The 16,888-nt window shown below is 45.0% G+C and overlaps 1 protein-coding gene across 2 annotated transcripts in view; it reads right to left on the bottom strand.

Annotated features, from left to right (window-relative positions):
* Positions 1-1,234: 1,234 nt before the first annotated feature.
* Positions 1,235-16,888, bottom strand: part of LOC137304322 (CD209 antigen-like protein C) — a 38,632-nt gene continuing 22,978 nt past the window's right edge. For both annotated transcript variants that reach the window (XM_067972870.1, XM_067972871.1), the window contains 3 exons: positions 14,762-14,913; positions 9,834-9,943; positions 1,235-1,651 (listed from right to left, as the gene is read on the bottom strand). In XM_067972870.1, the coding sequence (XP_067828971.1) occupies positions 1,510-1,651; positions 9,834-9,943; positions 14,762-14,913 (404 nt within the window). In that variant the 3' untranslated portion in view covers positions 1,235-1,509. The remainder of the gene's footprint in view (positions 1,652-9,833; positions 9,944-14,761; positions 14,914-16,888) is intronic.

Below are 16,888 nucleotides of genomic sequence, written 5' to 3'. Positions count from 1 at the left end.
CTTATGGAGCAGGACACACAGGTGTACAAACACTGCACTGACACTTTTCAACATGGCTCACAATTGGATCTGGTTCACCACAGTACTGGACAATAGGGACATTCGACCATGTGGGTCTTGGCATTGCTGGATTAAGATAAAGGGGAAACACTGAGTGTGTCCGGTGGGATTTTGGACTGTTCCATTCAGGATTGGGTAGGAGGGAGAGCCCTGGCCACACATCCACCATACCAATACCAGCTGAGGGCTGCTTGGCCAGTGTACATGGACTGAACCGAGTTGTCTCTTCCATTTGCTTTTAAGTGTGTGCACAGCCAATGACCCTAAAGATTAGATTCAATTTTGCACCAATGAAACTTGTTGGCCATGATTTTAAATGGATAAAATGGGTGGGTTGGGGGCAGGGGGCAGTAAAAATTTTAGAAATCAAAAACCTGCCTCAACCTGCCCACTTGCGGTTTTAACAGAGACGGGACAAGGGGTGAGGGATCAGCCCGCTCTCAGGAGGCCGGTCGGTCAGTAAAAACTTTCAAGGCAGCTGCAGGCATCCATTTTTACAGATATTTTGTTTTTATCCACTGGGGGCCGCGATTCCCAGGCCTTCTCCTTCACTGGGGGCCGCGATTCCCAGGCCTTCTCCTTCACTGGGGGCCGCGATTCCCAGGCCTTCTCCTTCACTGGGGGCCGCGATTCCCAGGCCTTCTCCTTCACTGGGGGCCGCGATTCCCAGGCCTTCTCCTTCACTGGGGGCCGCGATTCCCAGGCCTTCTCCTTCACGACACGTGTGAGGAGTTGAGAATGACCGAAACTGCAGGTAAGTGCCTTTATAGCACAGCTTGTGGACCTGCAGGAGCAGGAGTGTTTCCCCTAGGCCCAACAAGCCTACCTGCAGCTACCCTACAAACACAATCGACCAAGCCCCCCGCGATCTCCGACCCCCCCACGATCTCCAACCCCCCGCGATCTCCGACACCCTCACGATCTCCGACCCCCCGCGATCTCCGACCCCCCCACGATCTCCAACCCCCCGCGATCTCCGACCCCCCCACGATCTCCAACCCCCCGCGATCTCCGACACCCTCACGATCTCAGACACCCTCACGATCTCCAACCCCCCGCGATCTCAGACACCCTCACGATCTCCGACCCCCCGTGATCTCCGACCCCCCGTGATCTCCGACACTCACCCCCGCGCCGCCTTCCCGGCTCTGCGATAAAATAATGCTATTAGATTTGTAAAGTTGCTGCCATTTGATTGATGCAGGATGTGCTGTGCCATCATGGACACTGAGTCACCTGGTAGTTGTGTTGAACAGAGAGGAGACGCAGGGGCTGGAATATTTCAGTGAAGTCATTGAACAGGATTGGGTCAGACTAACTTCAACTTGTTCCATCTCAGGTGACAGATGTAACTCCACACCCGCTGAGCAGTTTGTATTCACATTAAACCATGGATTTGAAATTACATTAAAAAATCGATTCACTTTCCACGTTGCACTGACCGTAACATTATGGAAAATAGCACTGCACTGGTTTTTTACAAATAGAGGAATGTCTGGAACTGCACGGCCAATCATGCCATGCTGCATTTGCAGCGGCCACAACACAGCCTTCGTCTCCATTACTATTGGGCTGGCCACTCTCCCAAAACCTGAATGAGGAAAGAGACAAATAGAACAGAATGAATGGACTGTTGGACACTAAGTTTAGGGTAAGGACCCTTTCTAATGTACACACTGCCAAAAGAATATCCACTATAAACCGAAGGTTAAACAGGTAACAGAGTCATTGGTCCCTCTATAACAGTACAATAATGATTCAACACATGGGCATGGCATTTTCTGTGTTTCAGCTGGTACAAACATTCATTTGTGCTCAGTTGCTGGCATTTTGTGCGCTGGCATTAACACAAGGTGCCTTCTCTTTTCCTCTCACTCATGAAATTCTACTAACAGACAAACAGTTGGACATGTTAATACACAGAGCCAAGCTCCTTAATCAATAATTAACTGGATTCATGCAAAATTCCTCAGACTTGGCTTCATTCCCACACTGCAATAATGATGTTTGTTCAAGAACTGATCTGAAAGTGTGGAAGCAATGGGAAAATGCAGAGAGGGAGCTGCAATCGACAGACGCAGTGTGTGGGACAGTGGAGAGGCTGAGAAACACTGCCCCAGAGCTCGAACAGTGGCCCAACTAAAGGATTGTTCAAATTTATCCTTTCTGTCCCTATTTACAAAACTTAATTGCAATTGGCCTTTTTTGAGTCTTTATCTACCTGCAGTCGAACTTTCAGGGGATTATGGGAGTGAAGTTCCGCAGGGGATCAGCTTTTATTCCACTGTTTCTCCAGGGTTTCCATGGATCTTGTGCTGAATTTACGATGGACGATTGGGACAATCCCCTGTGGAAATTCAGCCTTTGTGTATTTCAGTTCCTGTCACTCTGTTCACCCACACCCTTCCATTGAGAGTAAACTCAGTTTCCTTCACCTTCCTCCTAAGATGTATCACCTCACACCTACACATGTTAAAATGTTATCTGCCACCCGTCAGCCTATTCCGCGAACCTGTCTCTAAGTCTTTCTCCATCCTCCTCGCTATTTGCCCGATTTGTGTCCTCAGAAATCTTTACGATTGTGCTCCCTATACCCGAGGTGAAATGTAAAAATAGCTTCTCGTCTTATCTAGACAATAGGGCCCCGATATCAACATGTTCGTGAGGCTCGGCCTGAGTCAGGCAGGTGCCTCAGTCACCGATTAAACTAACGGTGGGAAGATGTTGGTGAGGCAGAAAACCAGCAGTGAGTCTCCCACTTTGATTTTAACTCCATACCGTCCGATTTCCACTGGGGTGAGGGAGATAAAATCCCCCCTTAAATCAACAATGAGAAATATTTAAACAGGAGATGGGACGTATACAAGTATATTCCATGATGTGGAGATGCCGGTGATGGACTGGGGTAGACAAATGTAAGGAGTCGTACAACACCAGGTTATAGTCCAACAGCTTTATTTGAAATTACAAGCTTTCGGAGCTTTGCTCCTTCGTCAGGTGAGTGAAGAGTTGCATAAAGGCACAGCATATATAGTCAGAGAACAATGCCTGGTGATTAAAGATAATCTTTCGAACTGCCCTTTATCACACCTCGGCAGAGAGATATTCACAGCAATCAAAGGAGTGAATGGTGTTCAGACAGGTTGGTCAGGGAAACATTAAATCCAAGAATACTGAATACACAAGGGGTCAAACCACAAAGACAGAGTGAGAGAGAGAGAATGACCAGTTGTATTAAAAACAGATAACTTTTTTTCGCTGTGTATGGAGAACAAGCCAACTACGACTTGAGTCTGGATGACTCTACGTCAGGTGGGGTTACATGTCGCGTGACATGAACCCAAGATCCCGGTTGAGGCTGTCCTCATGGGCTCGGAACTTGGCTATCAATTTCTGCTCAACGATTTTGTGTTGTCGTGTGTCTCGAAGGCCGCCTTGGAGAACGCTTACCCGAAGATCAGTGGCTGAATGTTCTTGACTGCTGAAGTGTTCCTCGACTGGGAGGGAACCCTCCTGTCTGGCGATTGTTGCGCGGTGTTCGTTCATCCGTTGTCGCAGTGTCTGCATGGTCTCGCCGATGTACCATGCTCCGGGGCATCCTTTCCTGCAACGAATGAGGTAAACAATGTTGGCCGAGTCACAGGAGTATGAACCATGCACCTGGTGGGTGGTGTCCTCTCGTGTGATGGTGGTATCTGTGTCGATGATCTGGCATGTCTTGCAGAGGTTGCCGTGGCAGGGTTGTGTGGTGTCGTGGATGCTGTTCTCCTGAAAGCTGGGTAATTTGCTGCGAACGATGGTCTGTTTGAGGTTAGGTGGCTGTTTGAAGGCGAGTAGTGGAGGCGTGGGGATGGCCTTAGCGAGGTGTTCGTCGTCATCGATGACATGTTGAAGGCTGCAAAGAACATGCCGTAGTTTCTCCGCTCCGGGGAAGTACTGGACGACTAAGGGTACTCTGTTGGTTGTGTCCAGTGTTTGTCTTCTGAGGAGGTCTATGCGATTTTTCGCTGTGGCCCGTCGGAACTGTCGATCGACGAGTCGAGCGTCATATCCCGTTCTTACGAGGGCGTCTTTCAGCGTCTGTACGTGTCCATCGCATTCCTCCTCGTCTGAGCAGACCCTGTGTATTCGTAGGGCCTGTCCATAGGGGATGGCCTCTTTGACGTGGTTAGGGTGGAAGCTGGAGAAGTGGAGCATCGTGAGGTTGTCTGTGGGCTTGCGGTAGAGTGAGGTGCTGAGGTGCCCGTCTTTGATAGAGATTCGTGTGTCCAAGAATGAAACCGATTCTGAGGAGTAGTCCATGGTGAGTTTGATGGTGGGATGGAACTTGTTGATGTTATCGTGTAGTCTCTTCAGTGATTCTTCGCCGTGGGTCCATAGGAAGAAAATGTCGTCGAGGTATCTGGTGTATAGCATTGGTTGGAGGTCCTGTGCAGTGAAGAAGTCTTGCTCGAACTTGTGCATGAAAATGTTGGCGTATTGGGGTCCGAATTTGGTCCACATGGCTGTTCCATGTGTTTGGGTAAAGAACTGGTTGTCGAAGGTGATCCAGGATGAAGCGGATGAGTTGTAGGATGGCGTCTGGAGATTGGCTGTTGTTGGTGTTGAGTACTGAGGCTGTCGCAGCGATGCCGTCATCGTGGGGGATACTGGTGTATAGTGCCGAGACGTCCATCGTGGTGAGATGTGTTCCTGGTTCAACTGGTCCGTGGGTGCTGAGTTTTTGTCGGAAGTCTGTAGTGTCGTGACAGAAGCTGGGGGTTCCCTGTACGATGGGTTTCAGGATGCCCTCGACGTATCCAGAGAGGTTCGCACACAGGGTTCCGTTGCCTGATACGATAGGACGTCCGGGTGTGTTGGCTTTGTGTATCTTTGGGAGGCAGTAGAAGTCTCCCACGCGGGGAGTACGTGGGATGAGAGTGCGTAGGATGCTTTGAAGGTCTGGATCGAAGGTCTTGATCAGTTTGTTGAGCTGGTGGGTGTGTTCTTTGGTCGGAGACTTCTACTGTCTCGCAAAGATCGGGCATCCTGAAACCCATCGTACAGGGAAACCCCAGCTTCTGTCGCGACACTACAGACTTCCTACAAAAACTCAGCACCCACGGACCAGTTGAACCAGGAACACTTCTCACCACGATGGACGTCTCGGCACTCTACACCAGTATCCCCCACGATGACGGCATCGCTGCGACAGCCTCAGTACTCAACACCAACAACAGCCAATCTCCAGACGCCATCCTACAACTCATCCGCTTCATCCTGGATCACAATGTCTTCACCTTCAATAACCAGTTCTTTACCCAAACACATGGAACAGCCATGGGGACCAAATTCGCATCCCAATACGCCAACATTTTCATGCACAAGTTCGAGCATGACTTCATCACTGCACAGGACCTCCAACCAACGCTATACACCAGATACATCGACGACATTTTCTTCCTATGGACCCACGGCGAAGAATCACTGAAGAGACTACACGATAACATCAACAAGTTCCATCCCACCATCAAACTCACCATGGACTACTCCTCAGAATCGGTTTCATTCTTGGATACACGAATCTCTATCAAAGATGGGCACCTCAGCACCTCACTCTACCGCAAGCCCACGGACAACCTCACGATGCTCCACTTTTCCAGCTTCCACCCTAACCACGTCAAAGAGGCCATCCCCTATGGACAGGCCCTACGAATACACAGGATCTGCTCAGACGAGGAGAAATGCGATGGACACGTACAGACGCTGAAAGACGCCCTCGTAAGAACGGGATATGACGCTCGACTCGTCAATCGACAGTTCCGACTGGCCACAGCGAAAAATTGCATAGACTTCCTCAGAAGACAAAAACGGGACACAACCAACAGAGTACCCTTCGTCGTCCAGTACTTCCCCGGAGCGGAGAAACTACGGCATGTTCTTTGCAGCCTTCAACATGTCATCGATGACGACGAACACCTCGCTATGGCCATCCCCACGCCTCCACTACTCGCCTTCAAACAGCCACCCAACCTCAAACAGACCATCGTTCGCAGCAAATTACCCAGCTTTCAGGAGAACAGCGTCCACAACAACACACAACCCTGCCACGGCAACCTCTGCAAGACATGCCAGATCATCGACACAGATACCACCATCACTCGAGAGGACACCACCCACCAGGTACATGGTTCATACTCCTGTGACTCGGCCAACGTTGTCTACCTCATACGTTGCAGGAAAGGATGCCCCGGAGCATGGTACATCGGCGAGACCATGCAGACACTGCGAAAACAGATGAACGGACACCGCGCAACAATCGCCAGACAGGAGGGTTCCCTCCCAGTCGGGGAACACTTTAGCAGTCAAGGACATTCAGCCACCGATCTTCGGGTAAGCGTTCTCCAAGGCGGCCTTCGAGACACACGACAACGCAAAATCGTCGAGCAGAAATTGGTAGCCAAGTTCCGCACCCATGAGAATGGCCTCAACCGGGATCTTGGGTTCATGTCACGCGACATGTAACCCCACCTGACGTAGAGTCATCCAGACTCAAGTCGTAGTTGGCTTGTTCTCCATACACAGCGAAAAAAGGTTATCTGTTTTTAATACAACTGGTCATTCTCTCTCTCTTAGTCTTTCTGGTGTCTCTCTCTCTCTGTCTTTGTGATTTGACCCCTTGTGTATTCAGTATTCTTGGATGTAATGTTTCCCTGACCAACCTGTCTGAACACCATTCACTCCTTTGATTGCTGTAATTATCTCTCTGCCGAGGTGTGATAAAGGGCAGTTCGAAAGATTATCTGTAATCATCAGGCATTGTTCTCTGACTATATATGCAGTGCCATTATGTAACCCTTCACTCACCTGATGAAGGAGCAAAGCTCCGAAAGCTTGTGATTTCAAATAAAGCTGTTGGACTATAACCTGGTGTTGTGCGACTCCTTGCATAAGTATATTCCAGGTAGGGACGAGGGGAGTGCATCGAAAACTGAGGTCTAAACTACACAGGGCATAATTTCAAAGTTTGCACATAACGCGAAGCTCGGAAATGTAGTAAACAATGTGGAGGATAGTAACAGACTTCAGGAGGACAAAGAGAGACTGGTGAAATGGGCGGACACATGGCAGATGAAATTTAATGCAGAGAAGTGTGAAGTGAAGCATTTTGGAAGAAAGGATGAGGAGAGGCAAAATAAACTAAATGGTACAATTTTAAAGAGGGAGCAGGAACAGAGAGACCTGGGGGTGCAGGTCAAGTTGAGAAAGCCGTTAAAAAAAGCAAATGGGATCCTTGGCTTTGTAAAGAGGGGCAAGGAAGTTACGCTAAACCTTTATAAACACTGGTTAGGCCTCAGCTGGAGTATTGTGTTCAATTCTGGGCACCACACTTTAGGAAGGATGTCAAGGCCTTGTAGAGGATTCTGAAGAGATTTACTAGAATGGTACCAGGGATGAGGGACTTCAGTTATGTGGAGAGACTGGAGAAGCTGGGGTTGTTCTCCTTAGAACAGAGAAGGTTAAGGGGAGATTTAATAGAAATGTTCAAAATTATGAGGGATTTTGATAAAGTAAGGAGAAACTGTTTCCACTGGCAGGAGAGGCAGTAACCAGAGGACACAGATTTAAGGTAATTGGCAAAAGAACCAGAGGGGAGATGAGGAGAAATGTTTTTACATGGTGAGTTGTTATGATCTGGAACACACTGCCTGAAAGGGTGGTGGAAGCACATTCAATAGTAACTTTTAAAAGGGAATTGTATAAATACTTGAAAAGGAAAAATTTGCAGGGCGACAGGGAAAGAGCAGGGGAGTGGGACTAATTGGATCGCTCTATCAAAGAGCCGGCACAGGCATGATGGGCTGAATGGCCTCCTCCTGTGCTGTGTGATTCTATGATCCATGATTCTATGAAACAATAAAAGGAGCATTTAACACTCTCGGGGCAGATAGTGGGAAAAGTTGGAGAATATGGGAAAGGTGCAGAAAGAGAGATTAGAAAGGCTGAGGGAGTACAAGAGAAAAATAGCAACAACATAAAAGGGCAGTAAAAGGCTTTTTTATAGGAGGAAAGTGTGGGGGTGGGCCCGCCCCCGCCCAGAGATGAAGGAGGTGCGAGTGAGGGAGGGGCAGAGTCACAAAATCAGAACTTTGCCTGAGTTTTCAGGGTGGGTGAATTTAGGGATTGTAGAATCACCAGTGGAGGGTGTCAGACAGATAATGGACGTGATTATTGAAAAAGATGATGGCACTAAAGAATTTACTGAAACCTAAGTGTGAATTGTATGATTTCTATCAGTGAGTGTTAATTGTATTCAGGTGGTGGGTATCAACTGGGGACTCTCTTGTATCCTTTTTATCGGAGAGCTCATAGAATCACAGAAAGGTTACAGCATGGAAGGAGGCCATTTGGCCCATCGAGTCAGCGCCAGCTCTATACAAGAGCAATCCAGCTAGTCCCACTCCCCCGCCCTATCCCCGTAGCCCTGCTAATTTTTCCTTTTAAGTGGTTATCTAGTTCCCTTTTGAAGGCCATGATTGAATCTGTCTCCACCACCCCCTCGGGCAGTGCATTCCAGATCCCAACCACTGGCTGAGCAAAAAAGCTACTCCTCATGTCGCCTTTGGTGCTTTTGCCAATCACCTTAAATCTATGTCCTCTGCTTCTTGACCCTTCCGCCAATGGGAACATTTTCTCTCTATCTACTCTGTCTAGACCCTTCATGATTTTAAATACCTCTATCAAATCTCCTCGCAACCATCTCTGTTCCAAGGAGAACAACCCCAGCTTCTCCAGTCAATCCACGTGACAAAAGCCCCTCATCCTTGGAATCATTCCAGTAAATCTTTTCTGCACTCTCTAAGGCCTTCACATCTTTCCTAAAGTGGGTGCCCAGAACTGGACACAATACTCCAGTTGTGGCCGAACCAGTGTTTTATAAAGTTTCATCATGACTTCCATACTTTTGTACTCTATGCCTCTATTTATAAATGTAAGGAATCTTACAACACCAGGTTATAGTCCAACTGTTGGACTATAACCTGGTGTTGTAAGATTCCTTACATTTGTCCACCCCAGTCCATCACCGGCATCTCCACATCATGGCTTCTATTTATAAAGCCCAGGATCCCGTATGCTTTTTTAACCGCTTTCTCAACCTGCCCTGCCACCTTCAATGATTTGTGCACATATACCCCCAGATCTCTCTGTTCCTGTACCCGTTTTAGTATTGTGCCCTCTCGTTTATATTGCCTTTCCTTGTTCTTCCTACTGAAATATATCACTTTGCATTTAATCTGGGGTGTGGTATGTATGTAAGGGGAATCTCTGTGAATAAAGGCTTGGAAATAACTGAAGACCAGGCTCTAGCATTCTATCCTTTACCACCGGGCGATCCGATTTTAACACTAATGACATGACTGACAGTCAGGGATCCTGGGGGAAGCTGGGACAGAAATTTTGAAAGCTCTGATATTAATTTTTCAAAGTTCTGTGAAGAGGGGAATTGTGCCAGAGGAGTGGAGAGAGGGAAATGGGACTCTCCTCTTCAAAACAATAGACAGGGACAAGCCAGGGAATTATAGTCCAGTTAGTCTCACATCAATTGATAAATTGCCAGAGCCTGAAATACTGAGCACTGGGAGAAACATGAGTCAATCAGAGCCACTCTGATGGATCTCTAATAGGAAGGTCATGCTTGATCAACCTTAACAAATTCTTTCAAGAAATAATGGAGAGGAAAAGAAAATGCAGTAGATGTGGTTTTTATTGTGCGAAGCAAAAACGCCACTCACTTGACATTTGAAGCATAATCTGTACCATCCACCCAGCTCCAGTTCCCTTCTTCAACACTGTCACTGAGTCCAATCCAATGATTATCATTTAGATTCCCTTGTAAATATACCTGTCAGGTAAATAACAGTATATCTATGTCAAAAAGTCTGTAACAGAAGTGAATTCAAAGCATATCCATATATCATTGTAGTGTATGACAGGAGATAGTTAAAGCACATTTATCTCACTGCATGTTGTGACAAGAGTTAATTAAAAGTAAGAGGGAGAATTTGCGTGAGGTTCTCGGATGCCTGCTGTAACTGTGGTGGAAGATTGGGGCAAACCTTGAAGAAATGGTGTAAATGGCCATTTATAGCCATTTCTCTGGGCTCCTAGCCATCGCCTGCCAGAGAGGGCCTGTGGAAATTCAAGGTGCATATGTCCAGCACACTGGAATTTGCTCACACATTTCAGAGCCTTCTTTCAGGCTAAATTCCAGGATTGGAAAATAGCAAATGTGGCTTCCATCTCCAAAAAAAGGGACAATGTGTGACCCATGTTACAGACCTGTCAGTCCTACTTCTATTGTTGGGAAAGTGTCTGAAAGTATTATGAGGGATAATATGAGGGAGCATCTTGAGGGGCATGAGATAGTCATCGTGGTTTTAGGAGTGGGATGTCACGCTTGACTAATTTATTCAAATTATTTGTGACGATGACAGATCTCAGATAGAGAACAGACAGTAGATGTTATCTACCTGGATTTCAAGAAGACATTTGACACATAATAGACAATTACATACAGTCCAAGCCTATGGGATAGATGGGAATATTTTAAAATGGATTGGCAAATGGTTGGTAGACAACAAGTAGTATTGGATGGGCAGGAATCTGGATGGCGGCCAGTTACCAGCAGAGGGCCATCAGGTTCAGTATTGGGGCTGCTGTTGTTTATAATTTTTATAAATGATTTTAAGCAAGGAATGGTGTCCAATGTTTCCAAATTCGCAGACAATACCAATTTAAGAGAAGGTAACGGATCAATATCAGTGCACATAAATTCACAAATATCTCGACAAGTTCCATCAATGGGCAGAGAAATGGCAGATACAGTTTAATACAGGGAAATGTAAGTTTGTGAGATTTAGCCGAGCAGTATTGGTTGACGTGGATTATGTGATATATGGGAATGCACTTGAAGTGTTGGACCAGGAGAAAGATCTTGGGGTTTTAGTATACAGGTACAAAAAGTCATGAAAAAAGCTAATAGAATGTTGGTCTTTTTCTCAAGGGGTCTGGAATGCAAAAGGGAGGAAGTTATGCTTCAGTTGTACAGAGCCTTGGTCAGACCTCATCTGGAGTGCTGCATTCAGTTTGTTGACACAAACCTGTCCAGTTCCTTCTTGAAACCCACCAAGGTTTCTTGTTCCACCAATTTAGGACATTCCAAAGCACTTTACAGCCAATGAAGTACTTTTGAAGTGTTTTTTGAGTACTTTTTTGAAGTGTAGTCACTGTTGTAATGTAGGAAACACAGCAGCTAATTTTCAGCACAGCAAGATCCCACAATCAGCAATGGGATAATAACCAGTTCATCTGTCTTAGGTATTGGTTGAGGGATAAATATTGGCCAGGACACCAGGGAGAATTCCACGGCTCTTCTTCAAACAGTGCCATGGATCTTTTACGTCCACCTGAGAGGACAGACGAGGCGTCAGTTTAATGTCTCATCCAAAACACGGCACCTCCGACAGTGCAGCATTCCCTCAGTACAGCACTGGAGTGTCAGCCTAGATTTTACACTCAAGTCTCTGGAGTGGGAGACTCAGAGGCGAGAGTGCTTCCCACTGAGCCACAGCTAACACACGACTGCGTAATATTCTTGTTTTTGCTGTTTTTGTTTTTGTTGTTTAATAATTTTATAAGAAGTTGTTTGGAACTTTTTACTATTTTGAAATTGTTTAATACTGTTGAACAAATTTACATTTAAAGTGTTATTACAGGAATATTTTTGCTTTTTAGAACTATTTAGAAAACTATCCACTACTATTGAATAGACCACCTCAATACACCTCAATAGTATCATATCATAGTAGGTACAGCACAGGACGAGACCATTCAGCCTATCGTGCCTCTGCCGGCTCTTTGAAATTAGTCCCATTCCCCTTCAAGTATTTATCCAATTCCCTTTTGAAAGTTATTATTGAATCTGCTTCCACCGTCCTTTCAGGCAGAGCATTCCAGATCATCACAACTCACTGCAAAAAATTGTTACTTCATGTCGCCTCTGGCTCTTTTCCAAATCACCTTAAGTCTGTGTCCTCTGGTTACCGACCCACTGGAAACAGTTTCTCCTTATCTACTGCATCATAACCTTTCATGATTTTGAACACCTCTATCAAATCTCCCCTTAACCTTCTCTGTTCTAAGGAGAACAATCCCAGCTTCTCCAGTCTCTCCACATAACTGAAGTCCCTCATCCCTGGAACCATTCCAGAAAATCTCCTCTGCACCCTCTCTAAGGCCTTGACATCTTTCCTAAAGTGCGGTGCCCAGAATTGAACACAATACTCCAGCTGAGTCCTAACCAGTGTTTTATAAAGGTTTAGTATAACTTCCTTGATTTTGTACTCTATGCCTCTATTAATAAAGCCCAGGATCCCATTTGCATTTTTAACAGCCTTCTCAATTTGTCCTGCCACCTTCAAAGATTTGTGTACATGCACCCCCAGGTCTCTCTGTTCCTGCACCCCCTTTAAAATTGTACCCTTTAGTTTATATTGCCTCTCATTCTTCCTACCAAAATGCATCACTTCACACTTCTGTGCATTAAATTTCATCTGCCATGTGTCTGCCCATTTCACCAGTCTGTCCATGTCCTCCTGAAGTCTGTTACTATCCTCCACATTGTTTACTACATTTCCAAGTTGCTTGTCATCTGCAAACTTTGAAATTACACCCTCTATACCCAAGTCCAGGTCATTAATCTATATCAAAAAAAGCAGTGTTCCTAATACTGACCCCTGGGGAACACCACTGTATACTTCCCTCCAGTCTGAAAAGCAACCGTTCACCACTACTCTCTGCTTTCTGACCCTTGGCCAATTTTGTATCCACACTACCACTGTCCCTTTAATCTCATGGGCCTTAACTTTAACAAGTCTATTATGTGGCAAATGCCTTTTGAAAGTCCATATACACAACATCAACTGCTCTACTCTCATTGAACCTCTCCGTCACTTCATCAAAGAACTCAATCAAATTAGTCAAACACGATTTCCCTTTAACAAATCCATGCTGACTTTCATTTATTAGCCCATACTTATCCAAGTGCCAATTAATTTTGTCCTGAATTATTGTCTCTAAAAGTTTCCCCATCACTGACATAAGGGGACTGGCCTGTAATTGTCAGGTTTAAGCCCTCTTCCCCTTTTTTGAACAGGAGTGTAACATTTGCAATCCTCCAGTCCTCTGGTACCATTCCCATATCTAAGGAGGATTGGAAGATTGTGGCCAGAGTCTCCGCAATTTCCATCCTTACTTCCCTCAGTAACCCAGGATACATCCCATCTGGACCGGGTGACTTTTCTACTTTGAGAACTGCCAATCCTTTAAGTCCCTCCTCTTTATCTATTTTTATCCTATCCAATATCACGACTACCTCCTCCTTTACTGCTACAATGGCAGCATCATCTTCTCTAGTGAAGACCGATGCAAACTATTCATTTAGTGCCTCAGCCATGCCCTTTGCCTCCACAAGAAGATCTCCTCTTTTGTCCCTAATCGGTCCTTTTTTTGATTACCCTTTTACTAATTGTATGTTCAGAAAAGACTTTTGAGTTAAAGTAGAATTATGATGTAAATCCAGCAAACTGACGATCGCCATTGCCTCCAATGGTGGCCTGAGTGGCGAGTCTGTCAGCAGAATGGCACAAATGGTTGAGCAAATTATGGAGGATCGCACCTCATGGCGCATTTCAGTTGCTCCATTATTTGCTTGATTCTTTACGTTGAAATAACGGGCCAGATTTTGCTGTAAAAATAACAGTGAGACTAACAGTGCTCACCGTTATTCATGTGCAAATCAGACAGTAACTTCCGCTGACTGCACATGTACAGTTAAACACGGAAATCCGGAAGGTTCTGTCCGAGATGCTCCTCCAAAAGCTGCGCGAAAATAGCATCTCACTGTCTGGCTCCCTGTGCAAATGCATTGGTCGGCGTGAAGTTCCCGTTACCTGCTAGATACGGACTAAACTCGGCAAGAATAGTTAAATCAAGTCATTTCAAGTCTAAGTACCCTTTTAACAACGTGGTAAGTCTTAATCACCGCCAAATATCCTCTCTGGCACTGAGAATTACCTTTTACAAGTGTGGAGTCTCATTCCTTCACATTTTAATTATTGTTGGACATTAAAAAAAACAAAAATTTAAATAAATTTAAATACATTTTTGTTTTTTACTTTTTCTTTCTATCTCTTAATTCAGTCTTTCTTACCCTCTCTTTATTTCACTTTCTGTACCTGATTTTACAGTGAATTCACTATTCGAACTTACACTTCCTGGTTCTGACTCTGCGCTGTTATTAACGATGCTTCAGCTTGATTGGTTAAGGAGATACACAGCTGCTTGCCCTGTTCACTCAGGTCCCAGATGCCCTGTAGAGAGCGCCATGCTTTTTGGTTCTCTAATTTCCAGGAACTTGCCGAGCAAAAGCTCATAGAAAGTCTGTGGGCAAGTGTAAGTCTAAAGAAGGCTGGCACCGCTCGCTTGCCGCTCACAGCAAAATCCAGCCCATTGGAGGACGACGTTAATGCACCATCATTACCGCACGAGCTCCCAGCAATTTCAGCCCCTTATTTATAATGTCGGAGTAACAACTGTAACAGATAATCTGCTGTAAATGAAATTTAACAGCCAGTCACTATAATAAACAGATAACTCCTACCTGCTCCTCGGCACTGTTAATGACAAGAAGATTGGCATCCATTGATGTACAGGATTTCTGGGCCTCATCCCAAGTTGTTTCACTTGATGAAAAGTAATAGCAGTTTTGCTCGAACCGACTCCATTGGTCGGGACACTGGAAACAATACAGATCTAGGAAGACATTGAAATAAATGTTAGAAACAGCTGGAGCACTTCAGCACCTCACATATCTCCTCCTTATTCACCGAGGTTTTAACCAGCATTGTAAAACTGCTGGTTACAGACCAGATTATAGAAAGAGTGGGCAGTTAATCCTCACACCTAGGACATTTTTACTGTTATTCTTTTACACATACAACCTATATCATTAAAAGTCCTCCATTTATTGTCCATCACATCTCTTAAAGGGACCACACCTGTTAAAGGTGTCACACCTCTCAAACGGACCACATAACAATAACAACTTGCAATTATATAGCACCTTTAAATAGTAAAACCTCCCAAAGCGCTTCACAGGAGTGATTACGAAACAAAATTTGACAAGGAGATATTAGGACAGGTGACTAAAAGCTTGGTCAAAGAGGTAGTGTTTAAGGAGCATCTTAAAGGAGAAGAGAGAGGTAGAGAGGCGAAGAGGTTTAGGGAGGGAATTTCAGAGTTGAAGGCACGGCCGCCAATGGTGGAGCGATTAAAATCGGGGATGCGCAAGAGGCAAGAATTGGAGGAGCGCAGAGATCTTGGAGGGTTGTAGGGCTGGAGGAGGTTATGGAGATTGGGAGGGGCGAGGCCATGGAGGGATTTGAAAACAAGGATGAAAATTTTAAAATTGAGGCGTTTCCGGACCGGGAGCCAATGGAGGTCAGTGAGCACAGGGGTGATGGGTGAATGGAACTTGGTTTCCACCTCTCACCAAGTCCCGTTCATCCACCATCCCTGTGCTCGCTGACCTACATTGGACCACACATGTTGAAGGTGTCACAACTCTTAAAGGGACTCCACCTGTTAAAGGTGTCATACCCCTTAAAGGGACCACAGCGCTCAGGTGTTAGCCATGACTCAGTTGTTAGCATGCTTGCCTCTAGTGCAGTACTGAGAGAGAGTGCTACACTGTCGGAGGTGCCGTCTTTCGGATGAGATGTTAAATCGAGGCCCTGTCTGCCCTCTAAAGAGGATGTAAAAGATCCCATGGCACTATTTCAAAGAAGAGCTGGGGAGTTCTCCCAGGTGTTCTGGCCAAGATTTATTCCTCCCAACATCACTAAAAGCACAGATTATCTGTTCATTATCACATTGCTGATTGTGGGATCTTGCTGTGTGCAAATTGGTTGCTGCGTTTGCTTCATTACAACAGTGACTACACTTCAAAAAGTACTTTATTGGTTATAAAGTGACTTGGGATGTCTTGAGGTCGTGGAAGGTGCAATAAAAATACAAGTCTTTCTTTTGCTCAGAAGGACCACACCTGTTAATGGAGTCACACCTCTTAAAGGGAAAACAGCTGTTAAAGATGTCACTCCTCTTAAAGGGACTACACCTGTTACAGGTGTCACACCTCTTAAAGGGAAAACAGCTGTTAAAGATGTCACTCCTCTTAAAGGGGCCATACCTGTTAAAGGTGTGTGAGTATTGTTAAACAGTTTAAATTTTACTATTTAAGTAAGATTTGATATTACTTGATATCAAATATATTTTGATATATAAAATATATTTATATTATATATGTATTATATAATTATATATAATATTATTATATATTATTATATGATATTAACTTGATATTGTTTAACTAAATAGTCTGGGCCACTGAACTTGAAAGAGATCGTTTTATTTAACCTACTTAAACATAATTGCAACTACAATTTGCTAGTAATGATAAGACATATGTAGATTTAAAGCAATACATCATTTTAAAACAATACAAGCAATGATATAAGACATATATAGTTTTGCCTAAACAACACAACTTTAACAACTGTACCAGCGTAAAGTGATCAGTCTCCCTCCCAGCCCCACCCACGTTATGGAGTTTTGAGAATTCTAATTAACTGTGGTCCTTGGCTGTTCTTATATTGGGTTTGTGCAGAATCCCACCCCCCTTTCACCATATTTAATGCACCATCATTTTCAATATAGAGATGTTGTCCCT

Source organism: Heptranchias perlo, chromosome 37 (assembly GCF_035084215.1).
Source record: "Heptranchias perlo isolate sHepPer1 chromosome 37, sHepPer1.hap1, whole genome shotgun sequence".
Classification (NCBI taxonomy): Eukaryota; Metazoa; Chordata; class Chondrichthyes; order Hexanchiformes; family Hexanchidae; genus Heptranchias; species Heptranchias perlo.
The sequence above is the reverse complement of the archived record's forward strand: the minus strand, read 5'-3'. Positions and strand labels throughout refer to the sequence as shown.